Source organism: Pseudophryne corroboree, chromosome 4 (assembly GCF_028390025.1).
Source record: "Pseudophryne corroboree isolate aPseCor3 chromosome 4, aPseCor3.hap2, whole genome shotgun sequence".
Taxonomy (NCBI): Eukaryota; Metazoa; Chordata; class Amphibia; order Anura; family Myobatrachidae; genus Pseudophryne; species Pseudophryne corroboree.
Window position 1 is genome coordinate 819,612,011 of NC_086447.1, and position 14,528 is coordinate 819,626,538.

The window sequence follows — 14,528 nt, forward strand, 5'->3', positions numbered from 1 at the left end:
TGTTCTTATGATAGTGTAAATGATGGAAATAAAATCAAACTTTTTTTGACATGTTATAAGAATGTCTAATCTGTAATTTGATGCCTTTTGGAGATTTTTCCATCTTTCCTTGGCTTCTTTTTGCACATTAAAATGAATTTTTGCCTGGGGTGCCCAAACTTTCGATCCCCACTGTATATGGGAAACGCAATTTACTTTAGGGGAAAAACCCACAAAGCAGTTCTATGGTTTTCATTATCTCAAAGGCAGTGGCATAGTCAGAATTGGCATGAAAGGGAGTAAACATGGAAAAATTGTCTGACCAGGTCCGATAAGACCCTTGAAACCAGCCACATGCCCCTTATGTGCCATCAGACTTTTCCACATGCCAATTTTGTGCCTTCAGACTCCCAATATGCCCCTTTTGTGACATCAGCCACCCCACATGTGCCTTTTATGTTATCAGACTCCTCCATATTCCCATCTCTATGTCCTGTACTGTGCTGCCCCCCTCCCCACATTCTCTATGTCTATTAACTCTCAATAGACAATGGAGCTAAGGGTCTCACACATACATTAGAGCTACAGTAAAGGTCTCACACAGATATTGGAGCCGAGGGTCTCACACGGATAGAGCTGAGAATAGAGATAGAAAGCAAATACATTAGGAAGATACATTAGGGTCAATATATAATGTTCTGTGACAATAACCCCCCACCACCACAAACACACAAGCTTACCTTAATGCTACACAGTTCAGCTTCTTCCAGTCTCAGTCTGCCCATAAGCGTGACATTGCCAGAACTCATTATTAGAGCACCACCTAAAGTGTTTGAAGCAGCACCATCATAGCATTCTCTTTTTCTCTTTTTTACTATTTTCAGAAATTGTTTAACAAAAAGATCCTATACCTGTACCTGTTCCCATGGAATTTTCCAGTATTTTTGTATTAATGACACCTGATTCCGCTATGGATCATTTCCACAGTAACATATATAGAATTTTAGGAAAGCACATATGCTCAGATAGATGGAAAAAGGTGGGCACAACACAAAGGTGGCAAATATAAAAAAAAAAAAGACAAAACTTGAAAATAGGTGAATTACTTCAGACTATGGGGGATATTCAATTAGACCCAAATTATTATTATTATTTTTTTCATTTTTTCACACTTTGTAAATAAGTTTGCAACATTTTTTTTTCTCCCTATCCAATTATTTACCATTTGTTTGGGTCGTTGGGTTGACTCAACTTAGGTCGACAGTCATTAGGTCGACCACTGAAGGTCGACATGGGCATTAGGTCGACAGGTGAAATGGTCAACATGAGTTTTTGGTGTTGTTTTCTTCGTAAAGTGACGGGGAACCCCAATTAGTGCACCGTGTCCCCTCGTATGGCTCGCTTCGCTTACCATGCTTCGGGCAGGTTACTGTTCCAATCGTAGTCCACGTGGATCGTCAAGTATGGAAAAAAAAAGTGAAAAACTCACTTTTGACCTGTCGACCTAATGCATGTCGACATTCAGTGGTCGACCTAAGCTGTGTCGACCTAACGACCGTATCCCATTTTTTTCACCTGAAAAATGTTCTGTTTTGAACAAAAACACATAGGATCCTAAATGTTTTTAAAATAAATAAATAAATAAAGGGGCTGATAGGGCTGGTTATTGGGGATCTCTTTTACCATGCCTCAGGTAGGCGGAATAAAATCCCCAATAACTGCTGGCATTGGGGGCAACTGAATATCATCCTATGTTGTTTAATAGATCACATATAGAGTATCTTCGTTGTATAAAATAAACATTTTTTTGAAAGTACAGTATTTTTTTAATTGGTAATTTATTCTAAAAATGTTAAAGTGTCGTTTAAAGCAATTCATTATTAAAGAAGATTATCTTTTCTAATTTCTATCACAAATATTTAGATCATACAATGCAAAATTATATTAAGGAGAACATTTACTAAGCATTGATAAGAGAGGAGAAGTGAGCCAGTGGAGAAATTTCCCCATCAACCAATCAGTAGCTCTGTATCATTTTATAGTATGCAAATTCTAGATGTTACTTCAGTGCTGATTGGTTGCTATGGGCAACTTCTCCACTGGATCACTTCTCTGCTCTTATCACTGCTTAGTAAATGTCCCCCTTAGTGCCTTATGACGTTTTTGTATGAACTGTCACTTAGAATACAGCCATTCTACAGTTTCATGGAATCACACAACTCTATTGATACCTTACTGCACAATCCGATACTCGTCAGTACAAAGTAAATGTACCAGATAAAACCACACTGGCTCTGTCCACTTACCTATGTATAGGTAAATCAGTCACGGCTGGATATTAGTGCAACATATATGTCACAACTGGATCATGCTGTAAAGCTAAACAAAAGATGCTCTACTAAATCTGCAGTACCAATTTATAGTTTAATTTAATCTGTAGTCCCACATTTTTGTTTTAGTAACAATGAAAAGATTATTTTCTCAGCACATTTCTAATCCATTGTGTTTTACTCGATGCTATTTCTTAAGATTCTACACCAGTGTTTCTCAACCTCCATCCTCATGGCACACTAACAGTCCAGGTTTTCAGGATATCCATGCTTGATTACAGATGGTTAAATTCCTGAGGTACTAATGCCCAAGTATAGTAATCCTTAAACCTGGACTGCTAGTATGCCTTGAGGGCTGATGCTGGGAAACACTGTTCTACACTTTATAAATCAGTGGAAAGCTGTGTGGAACTAGACATCCCAAATCTCAGCATGTCCTGTTACAGTTTTAACATGAGGGTTCCCTATATCAGTCCCAAAGGCACAATAACAGTCCAGGTTTTCAGGATAGACATACTAGAGCACATGTAACTTAAGTAGTACCTCAGTTACTATAAAATTAACCATCTGTGCTCAAGCATGGATATCATGAAAATCTGAACTGTTAAGGCCCGTACACACTGGTCGATATATCGGCGTTCTCTTGAACGGCCGATATATCGCGGGTCCGTCGGCCAGTGTGTACGGGCGATACGTCTGCGAACTCCGTCGTTCACAGACGTATCGCGTCGGCCGCGCAGCACAGCCGACGGACAATATATCTACCGATATATTGGCGCGTCGCTGTGTGTGAACGGGGCGGTGGGCCGACCGCCCGTACACATGCTGCGGCGGCCGGCAGTGATTAACAGCTGAACTGGGCGGGAGTGTGTACACACCCGCCCAGTTCATGACGTCAGTCCCGACGGATCGGGCAGTGTATGCACAGCACACTGCCCGATCCGTCCATAGATATATCTGCAGATCAATTGATCTGGAGATATATCTATTAGTGTGTACTCACCTTTAGTGTGCCTTGAGAACTGAGGTTGGGAAACTCTCTCCTAATATCAAAACTGTGCGGGCATACTGGGATGTGTAGTTCCACAGCAGCTGAAGGGTCAAATGTTGAACACACCAGGTATAAATGACTTTAACACAACGCTGGTGTATTAAGTCTATTATCCAATAACTGTAAATCATAGAAATTACAGATAGATAAAGATACAGAAATGATCCAGGCAGTGAGTATTTGGTTTCTGATAATGCGCATTATGTGATGAAGTATCAAATGCAATTGCTGGAGGCCAAAACAAGAATATAATAGATTAGGCATAGGTAATGTTTCCGAGCCTATAATTCCGTCATAAAGCACGCCGAAGTGTCTGTATCATGGGTGTGCATATTAAATAGATGAATGTGCAATAAGAGAATGAGAATGTAGAGTTTTTCACACAGGTGATTTCTGGTAAAATGTCACAATCATATTTATGAAGGATATAGGTATCAACAGTAATTAACTTCTAGTGCATTGGTAACAATAGATCTTCGCTGGCGTTACAGCGTGCAGGAAATAGAAATCCAATGGGGTGAGATATGGGTCTTCCTACAATTCAATCTTATCACCTGAATAAACACCGGGAGAGCTGCTTTCTTCTGGCATCTGACAGCGCAGCATGGAATGTAAACTAGATCCTCAGTCTCAGTCTATACTTAGCAATGTAATAAAAAAGTGTTACACACACAAAAGTGCTGCATGTAATATAAATCTGATTTAAGCCGTGACCTTAAAATAAGACAGGCATTTTGCCGTTGCCCTTGGATGTGTCATAAAGGTTTATATTGCAGAAAGCCTTGTTAAAGTGCAGTGCTCCTTTTCGTCGATTTGCAAAAGCCGCCGCTTCTTGGTTTAACCTCAGTTGAAGCAACACGAATATTTAGCACAAAGCACAATGTGTTTTACCCTTATTGCTAAAACTACTTTAAATTTTAAGGTCAAACCCCTCGAGAAGTTGCCGCTTTGTAAATATACTACCATGAGTATGCCATACTGGCTTTGTACGGTGGGTTTTCTTTTACTGGCCCATTCAGCTTAATGAAGCTGTTTCCATCTCAAAACTATTTCCAGCATCAGACCCTTTCTCACCCTGGATGCTACTAAGATCCTCATTCACTCACTGGTCATCTGCAGATTTGACTACTGTAGTATCATCCTATCTGGCCTTCCTGACTACCGCCTCTCTCTGCTCCAATCTATCCTCATTGCTGCTGCCTGGCTCATCTTTCTCTCCAAATGTACTACGTCTGCCTACCCTTCAGAACCCAACTCAAGCTTCTCACACTCACTCACATAGCCCTCACCCACACCTGTCTCAATTACATCTCCGATCTCATCTCCCTTCACACTCCACTAATAAATGCCGCCCTATCCTACTGATTACCCGTTTCCCATTCCCGCCTCCAAGATTTTGCCCATTCTACTCCCTACCTTCACAAAACTCTCAAGACCCACTTCTTCATCAAATCCAGCCATCTTTCTCTTAACCTTCTGTTCCATGCTGTCTACCCCATCTATGTCTGCCCCTCCCCTTTACAATGTAAACTCTAACAAGCAGGGCCCTCTTCCCTCATGTGCTTTGACTTCCCTTAGTTATACTATCATCTACTCAATTCTTCCTTTCATTGGCACCTAACCCTTGGTTTCTGCCGCCCTGATGCTTAAGTGCCATGACCACTGTTGCAGCAATTTTTATAAACACTAGTTTTTAGATGCTGGAGTATATGGGCTAAACATACGAGCGTGCGTGGACCAGGAAGTGAGGTCTGTCCAGAGGGTTTTGCAGTGTACGTAAACGATTGGTGCTTTAAAAATCCGTCCAGACTGGCACAAAATCCCGCACTTTCTGCTCTGCGCAGGCTGTTTTATTTAGCCCTAGATCTTATTTGCTGTTTCATGATTTTTTTTCTAGTTTCTTTAAACTGCAGTTTCACTGGATTAAATACGTTCACGCCTGTGTACATTGAAGTGAGTGATGTTTCTAGTTTATTACTATAAAATAGCTTTTTTGTTGTTGTTTACTTTTGAATGAACTCTGGGGCCGGGATGTAATGAAGTCTGAGTTTGGCGGCTGTGCATTTTTTTTTTAAAGTGGCAATCATTTACAAGACTAAACCATGCCTTGTAAATGTTTGCCCCTTTAATAAAACCGCCCAGGTGTGGCCGGCATCCCGCACTGCCGCCGAACTCGGACCTCATTGCAACCCGCCCTCTGTGTGCCTCCTTAGTATTACTCTGAGAAGTGTCCCTACTTTTTAACAGCATATGCGCTAGGTTCAGCACAGGAAAGTATTGTGGCCTGCACTCCCAGTTACATGGAATTACTAACACAGGGTAAACACGCTACAATGTTCTAGCTGATCCGCCCAATACTGGCAGATCACTCAGGTAATTGTACTGAGTATGCGGGCGACCAATCGAAAAATAACCAGTTCGGAATACCGGGCCACCCAGCTTGTCTGATGTGATACTTTCTATGTTGAAGGTCGGCCGCATTGGGCAGTGTATACATTGCTGCGTCCAAACGATGGACATGTCACCTGTTCCCTCATAGGGGAGGAATGGAGAAGTATCTCCCCCCCACCCCCTCAGGGAATGAGCGCAGATATTGGGCGCCATACACTGTGAAAGATCTCCGTGTATGGCCATGATAACTGCAGGGTGTCAGGTAAAATGGGATTGTCAACATAACTGTAAAAGTGCTGAATCATAATATACTGTACTTATCATCTGCTTTTGGTAAAGGACCCTGAAAAATGGGTCTTATGTAGTACTAGCTGAATACCTGTGCTTCGCTACAGGATAAGGATGGTGAATTAGAATTATAGTTGTTCGTTAATTTATGTTGGTTGGAGATCTAGTATATAGGCATATCTTGCTTCCCTGACCCACTTTGTGTAGTGGCCGGATCCCTTTGTGGTCCCTCAAGGGACCCTGCTCTTCCTACTATACCGCTCTCAGTCTGTGGCTTCTTGTTGCCTCCATTCCCTTCCTCACATCATGTCAGTGCCCCTATGAAATGATAAATTTATTTTCAGTTTCTTATATAGCGCAGCACATTATGCATCTCGTGATATACTCTGTGCTGCTGGGGGACCCTGCTACTTCCACTATATAACTCTGTGTGTGGGTTCGTGCTACCTCCATTCCCCTCCTGACATGTCACATGCAGCCCTGTCCTGCCTGACATATCATGCATCTCCTAATATACTCTGCGCTGCTGGGGACCCTGCTCCTCCCACTATATAACTCTCAGCATGTGGCTTCCTACTACCTCCATTCGCCTCCTCACATCATGTCACTGCAACATGAAGCCCTGTCGTCACTGACATATCCTGCATGTCCTGATAGAGTCTGTGCTGCTGTCCCACCCCTAGGGGTGTGTTACCCCACAGTGTTTGTTCCCAGATTGTAAATCATATGTGTACCAAGTTTGGTGTAAATTGCTGCAAGCATTCCAGAGTTATGCTGGAACATACATATAGACATACGTAAATTTTTGGCAATTTCTGTGGATGGACAGTAACATTTGTAAAACCGTTTCTTATCAAGCACCTCAGACCTAAGGAGAAGCTAGCTGGCAAGTTTCAAGATTGTAAGCTTCGTGGTTTAAGAGATTTCGTGATCACCCAGTGAGTCAATATCCTTTTTTGCTATATAATATATATATATATATATATATAAAACAAGCTTATATGTGTAGTCCAGAAACCAACCCAAATTAGCTATACGTATGGGAAAATGTAGGGTCTGTTCAAACAAAAAACACCTTATAATTAACACACTCTCTGGATTAATTTTATTTTCTTAATTATTGTACACATCACTTTTGTCTGCTCCGAAAAAAAAAAAAAAAAATATGAACTTCTCGCATTTTTCTAGCAGTCTGTAAAATGCCAGTTAGAAGCAGATTGTTTAGTACTTTATCGCTCTCCAAGATTTGATAAATCTACCCCAAAATATTTTATCCATTCACATGGAGTCTCTCTTTCTGCATGTGGGTGAGAGATGATGCATGAGTGTACATAGACCCAATTGTTTCTTTTTTTTTTTTTTATAGAAGATGCAATCTGTTGCAGCCACACATCAGTCATCATCATCATTATATGCTAATAATATGTGCCCTGTTTACAAACGGTGCATCTTTCTGCATGATGTCACAAAACACCATTTGTGGTGTGGGCTTGTCTTCTTGCCTGATTGCGATAGTAGGAACTTGTTCAAGAACACAAGAAGGATGCAAACATGGGTCCAAAAATGTATCTTTTTTCCAAAATTCTACAATAAAAGGGAAAAACTTCTCTGCCGGCAAAAAGGCGTTACAACACATTCTAAATGGGATGAACATTTTGTTCTGTTACATAATTTAAAGAAAAACAACTTAATATGAGTCCAATGGAAAAAAAATATTTTCTGAGAATTATTTTGGAGAGAACCTCAATTACATATTCAAAGAAATATTTAAAGAAGTGTGAGCCGTTAATAAAAACCCCACTTGTGAATATGGTCTTTTATTAAATAACGGGTCATGGATTATTTTACATATATATGAAAATATTTATTTGGTTTAATTACTTTCCCAAAGCAAACTGATTTGCTAACTGTGAAAGTAGACGATGGGAAACAGGCAGGGCAACCAGTGACATGTTTCCTGATGGAATACAGATACACAGATGTCACATTCTTTCCTAAAATATGCAAATTAACAAGATGTAACCTCGGGAGAAATGAGTACCTACAATAAATAATCTTACCCAAGAACTTGTACCAGGGAGTGATTTAGCATTGCGCGTACTGTAGGATTGTAAACTTGTCCAAGCTAAATACATTTCTATGTATTTAGAGTTGCATTATGTTTAGCTGCACCTCCAGTCAATGAATACAGATTGTAGGCTCTCATGAGCAGGGCCCTCTACCCTCGTGTCACTTTCCTCACTTATATCATCCTCTCCTGCACATTGCCAAGAGTGGCTATAGTCTGTATCATACTTGCCTACTCTCCTGAAACAGTCGAGAGGCTCCCGAAAACCAAGTGGTGCTCTTGGCCGCCCGGAATAGTTGGCAACTCTCCCGGAGGTGACAGCTACCTGCCACCTAGCTGGGTGATGACACGATTCACTCTTAATTGTGCCATCATAGCCACCCCCCACCATGCAATGCAGGTAATCTCAGCATTGTATAGCAGGGGGCGTGGACATGATGATGCAACAGCACAAACCACACCCTGTACCGACTCACGACTTGACTATATTGTGTACAATCTAGTTTCTAGTATAGTCAACATATAGTCAACATTGTATATAGTCAAAATCGCACAGTCAATATTCCAAGTAAAGATAGTCAATGTCGATGGTTCTGGGCTCCAGGGAGTTCAAGGGAAATCGCATTGTCAAAATCTCACCATGTCTATGCACCTTAAGTGTCGAAGACAAGGCAGTTTCGACCTGTGTTGACCATTTCACACAGAAAAAGGAGCGGGGTTGACCCAGCTTACTCTGGCAAATTCCCGGGTCCTTTTTTCTGTCAAAAAGAAGTATTTGACAGTAGTTTATCAGTGGCTGTCTATTACTGACCAGAACAATATAAATGTAATGATTAAATATATCACTTTTACTTCTTTTTCTACAGCTTACCAAATAAGTAAGGATATGCTTCCCTAACAGACTAATCACAGTGACAGCTTTGCAGAAATTAACAGGAATAGTAATGTCCCAGCAATACAACCTGACTCTAATCTCAGCCTTTTATCATTTTTTTTTAGATCCCGTCAGGGCTGGCAACAGATATCTTGGGGCCCTGTACCCTAATATCTAATAAACCCATGACCTCAGTGCTCTAAAGTGGTAATGCTAACCATTACACCATCTGTACTTTCGGACATACTTTTGGCCTTGTAGTGCCACACACACTTTTTGTATCAGAACATCAAAGCTTTCAGAAAACGTATTCTGAGTGGTACATTAACTAAGGTTGGTGTTCTACAGAAGATGGGATGTTGCCCATCTGGGTGATGTCTCTTCCTGGGGGAAGAAGGAGGGTGGTATGTTTTCATTAAATATGGGCAGTGTTCCACACAGATGAAATATATCTGTAGATGTTGGCTACATATAACAATTATGATGTGTTATGGAGCATTAGTTTTGACCGCAGCGTAGTTGGGCACAGATAGGGTACAGTTACCATACAATTACCATAGGTTAATCCATTACTACACCATCCATATAACAGGCTAGTCCATTGCACCAGTGTCCAATAAATCTCCAGTGTTTTTCACAGAAATGGTGTAGCATTCAGTGCAAGATACACTGCAATACCAAACACCCACTATGAGCAGAAAGCTTGGTCCGTCCAGCAATTGTTAAATATGATCCCTATTTCTCACCTCAATGTGAGATGCTTGTTTAAAAATTTTTACTGGTAAATTATCAGTAAAATCTGTGAAAAACACTGGAGCTTTATTGGTACTAATATTAATGACTGGTTAATCAAACAAGTGTAAATAAACTCCCAAAAAACATGGCACTGCTCTGCTGACTCACCAACAAATCAATCCTGGCTGTCCTGAGCTGTCCTCCCCCCAGCAGTCTGTCAGGCCGCTGCTGGGCTGCTCTCTTTCTCCTCAACAGTTGCTGCCTGAGCCTGTGTTCCTCAAAGGACGGACGCGGAGGCCACAGCACTGCAGCAGTAGGAAGGGAAGGGCGGGTTGGTGGTGCACAGCGACGCACCGGACGTCACATGACACGTGACGTCGAGGTGAGAGGCTCAGAGCAGGGCGGCCGGGAGCCGGGGATTACATTACCGTTGCCACCGGAGGACGATGTAAATAAAAGCATTATGCATTTTTAATAATTAAAAGCATTATGCTGGTCCCCTCCACACCTTGGGGCCCCTCAAAGCCTGGATCTAGGCCTGGATTTCGTTAGATCATTGTCCTGCGGGAGGCACCAATATGATCTCTAGTGGATTGGAACATTAAATACATACTTGCCTACTTTTGAAAAAGCATTTCAGGGAGATTGTGAAAGTAACACCTATCAGCGCGGACGTGTACTGCTACATCTGAGAGGCGTGTCATAAAAATGACTTACATCCAAATGTAAATGAGCCCCAAAGTTAATAAAGTCTACTTGTTGAAGAAAAGACACTGATATTTTTCAGGATTTGTTTGTGTATTGTGTTTTACAAGAGGTTCCATATACTGTAAGTGGCCACGAGAAACCTTATTTAAAATGCATGTAGCCATAGGGATCTCTGTGCCTTATAACCAATGCAGGGAAATGGCTCTGATGAGCACATTTGAATGTATATATCTCTGATTTCTTTTTTCCCCGAAGAATGTAACAGCTACATAATGGGGATAAGGTGCAATCAGGGAGATTGCTGGACTATTCAGGGAGTCAGGGAGATTGCTGGACTATTCAGGGAGTCAGGGAGATTGCTGGACTATTCAGGGAGTCAGGGAGATTGCTGGACTATTCAGGGAGTCAGGGAGATTGCTGCTATTTCAGGGAGTCAGGGAGATTGCTGGACTATTCAGGGAGTCAGGGAGATTGCTGCTATTTCAGGGAGTCTCCTGCAGAATGAGGGAGGGTAGGCAACTATGATTAAATAGTGGATTGGAAAATTAAAGTGTACTTAAATGAAATATGTGAAATATGGTAATGCAGAATTATGTATATATTAACTTACTGGTCATACAGGAAAAATAATATCATGACTGTAGTATTGTGAGTAATGTACTAATACCATAAAAAGATTAACCTACCTGTCCTGACAATCTCTCCTGGCTAATTATTGTCTCCTAGGACCCTGCTGTGCCTGTGTAAAGTCAACAGGCAGGGGATGTTATCTAGGAGAATGGGGGTAAATATATCAAAGCAGTAATTTTTCGTTTTACAAACTTGTCATTTTAGTCTCCACTGGCAAAATCACAGACAATCTGCATTATGCACAACTGCATCTTGATACATTTACTCCGGGTATGGGTCGACTCAACTTAGGTCGACAGTCATTAGGTCGACATAGGCATTAGGTCGACATGCGGCAGGTCGACATGGAAATTAGGTCAACATGTAGTAGGTCGAAGGTGAAAATGTCGACATGAGTTTTTGAACTTTTTTTGGAGTCGTTTTCTTCAAAAAGTGACGGGGAACCCCAATTAGTGCACCGTGTCCCCTTGCATGGCTCGCGAATGCTTTGGGCAAGGTGCCTTGCTTCGCTTGGCACAGGTTACCGCTCCAATCGTAGTCCACGTGGATCGTCAAGTATGGAAAAATCCCAAAAATGGAAAAAAAAAAACCGAAAAAAGTGAAAAACTCATGTCGACCTTTTGACCCTTTCGACCTAATACATGTCAACCATGTTGACCTAATGCATGTTGACCTTCAGTGGTCGACCCAAACTGTGTCGACCTAACGACCATATGTATCCTTTTACTCCTTGTCTACAGTTACAGCACAATACCTCCAGATACAATTAAAGACAGCACGTGGTAAAAACCATGGTGGACTTTATATCCTTTTGTTTTATAAAAAGGTAATGTATACATCAAGGCAATTTTGTTCATACTTTATACTTGAGATGTACAGTATGCTGTGTATTTTTTATAAACCATGAAATAAGATACATTAAATATATATAGCAGAACGACCAATCTCCATGAGAAGCTACAGAAAAGAAGTATTGTGCCAAATACCTAATAATTTATATTGATGTTTAGTATAAATCTATTTATAAATTTATAATCTGTTGATTAAATACATTATGTTTTTGGTGATGCTTTGGCAAAAATACATTTTATTTTTAAGAATTCACTAGTAAAACGGAGTGTAGTGAAAGTCTCAAAAAACCAGCATAGACACAGACCTGTTATGGTAACAGGGGAAGGGGATCACAGCTAATAAAACATTTTTAAAAGTTCACTGCACAGTATGTGATTAAATATAATTTGCTGAGTATACATTTTGCTATTCAGGATCTGTTCCATATTTCATCTTAAAAAAAGACGCACTATGCAAGCATTACTATTCAAAATTGAAATATATATTACAATTAAGTATCAAGAAGTTCTTTGCATACATTTGGCCAAAGTTATGGGCTTACCCATCAACGTCCAGGTCACCTCATCGGGTAAGTCTTACTTCTAATTATGTCATATTCAATGTGGAGTCCAATACTAATTATGAATAGCGATATTAGCATAGTGCACCTGCATCTTTTTTCCTGTGTAATACTATAAGTCTCAGCGAGATAGCCCCTCTCATTACAGCTAGGGTGTGCAGTCTAGGCCCCCCCCCCCCTATATATCCAACATTACAGTATGTGTATATACAGATGTGTCCACTTACATCTCTGTTTTTTTACTCAATTTGGCACAACATGCAAAACACGGCTAAGCTGCTTTTCACGAGTAGCGAGTGGATGGATTTAAAAAAATTTGTTTGCCATAATAGGGATATGTATATGTATAAAGAAAAATATTAAAGAAGCAAACTAAGAAAAATCACAAAGCATGGCTAAATCTCTGAGTCTATTGCATGCAAAGCTCTGATATACATGGCGGGATATAGCAAAGATGTACGTGGACACATCTGTGTGTACACTTGAAGGTTGAGACTCCTTTAGTCTGGATTGGCAATCCTCCCCACCTGCTTCTAAATGTTTTAAAGTAGGGAACTAGCATTTGACTGCACATTGAATAAGGCATAATTACAAGTAAGACCTTTATACATTTATATAGTGTCAGTTGTGGGGTGAGCATTGGGGCGTAGGCCCCCCTGAACTGCCCTAAATATAAACCTTGCCATAGTTATTTGATTTAATAAAATTCAAAACATTATCTTTTTATTATTAAGCAGTAAAGTAGAAAATATATCATATTAATATAAACAAATATACTATTGATGTCATGCTATATTTTGTAAACTTGAAAATGACAATCACATAGCAAATTGCAAAATTACAGAGCATCATATTTGTTTTTGCTTTTTTTAAATACATTTACAAACATTAAAACAGGACTAAAATTGTTAATCAGCGTTTTCTTTTTACAAATCTTTTTGCTTCTTTTAAGAGCAGTTTCACATCTTCACTGTCTTTTTCCTGAGAGTCTGGCTTCCAGTCTGAATCTTCATCAGTGTTGTCAAAATCCTCGTCATCGTCAATGAAGCTGTCTTCCAGGTCATAGTCGTTAGGGTTACCGTCATTGTCACTGTCATCGTCCAAAGCGCTTCTTGCTAGAATAAAAAAATGGATATTTTCCCTAATTATGAGATTAAAAGATGCACAAGTAAAATGATAAATGACCTACACAATACACTCTGTATAATATGCAAACACTTATACACAGCTAATGTCAGATGAATTGAAGGTGAAACCACCAGCATGGACCGATTTACTCAACTTACAGTGCATCCAGAAAGTATTCACAGCGCTTCACTTTTTCCACATTTTATTATGTTACAGCCTTATTCCAAAATTGAATAAATTCATTTTTCCCCTCAAAATTCTACACACGAAACCCCATAATGACAATATGAAAAGTTTTTTTTGTAGATTTTTGCAAATGTATTAAAAATAAAAAACTAAGAAATCACATGTACATAAGTATTCACAACCTTTGCCATGAAGCTCAAAATTGAGCTCAAATTAATCCTGTTTCCACTGATAATCCTTGAGATGTTCCTACAACTTAACTGGAGTCCACCTGTGGTAAATTCAGTTGATTGGACATGATTTGGAAAGGCACACACCTGTCTAAATAAGGTCCCGCACTTGATAGTGCATGTCTGAGCACAAACCAAGCATGAAGTCAAAGGAATTGTCTGTAGACCTCCGAGACAGGATTGTCTCGAGGCACAAATGTGTGGAAGGGTATAGAAAAATATCTACTGCTTTGAAGGTCCCAATGAGCACAATGGCCTCCATCATCCGTAAATGGAAGAAGTTCAGAACCACCAAGACTCTTCCTAGAGCTGGCCGGCCGTCTAAAAACAGCGATCAGGGTAGAAGGGCCCTAGTCAAGGAGGTGACCAAGAACCCGATGGTCACTCTGTCAGAGCTACAGCATTCCTCTGTGGAGAGAGGAGAACCTTCCAGAAGGACAACCATCTCTGCAGCAATCCATCAATCAGGCCTGTATGGTAGAGTGGCCAGACGGAAGCCTCTCCTTAGTAAAAAGCACA

The 14,528-nt window shown here is 40.4% G+C and overlaps 1 protein-coding gene across 2 annotated transcripts in view; it reads right to left on the minus strand.

The window, feature by feature from the left end:
• Positions 1-11,839: 11,839 nt before the first annotated feature.
• Positions 11,840-14,528, minus strand: part of APLF (aprataxin and PNKP like factor) — a 390,356-nt gene continuing 387,667 nt past the window's right edge. For both annotated transcript variants that reach the window (XM_063918498.1, XM_063918497.1), the window contains one exon: positions 11,840-13,580. In XM_063918498.1, coding sequence (XP_063774568.1) covers positions 13,378-13,580 — 203 coding nt within the window. In that variant the 3' untranslated portion in view covers positions 11,840-13,377. The remainder of the gene's footprint in view (positions 13,581-14,528) is intronic.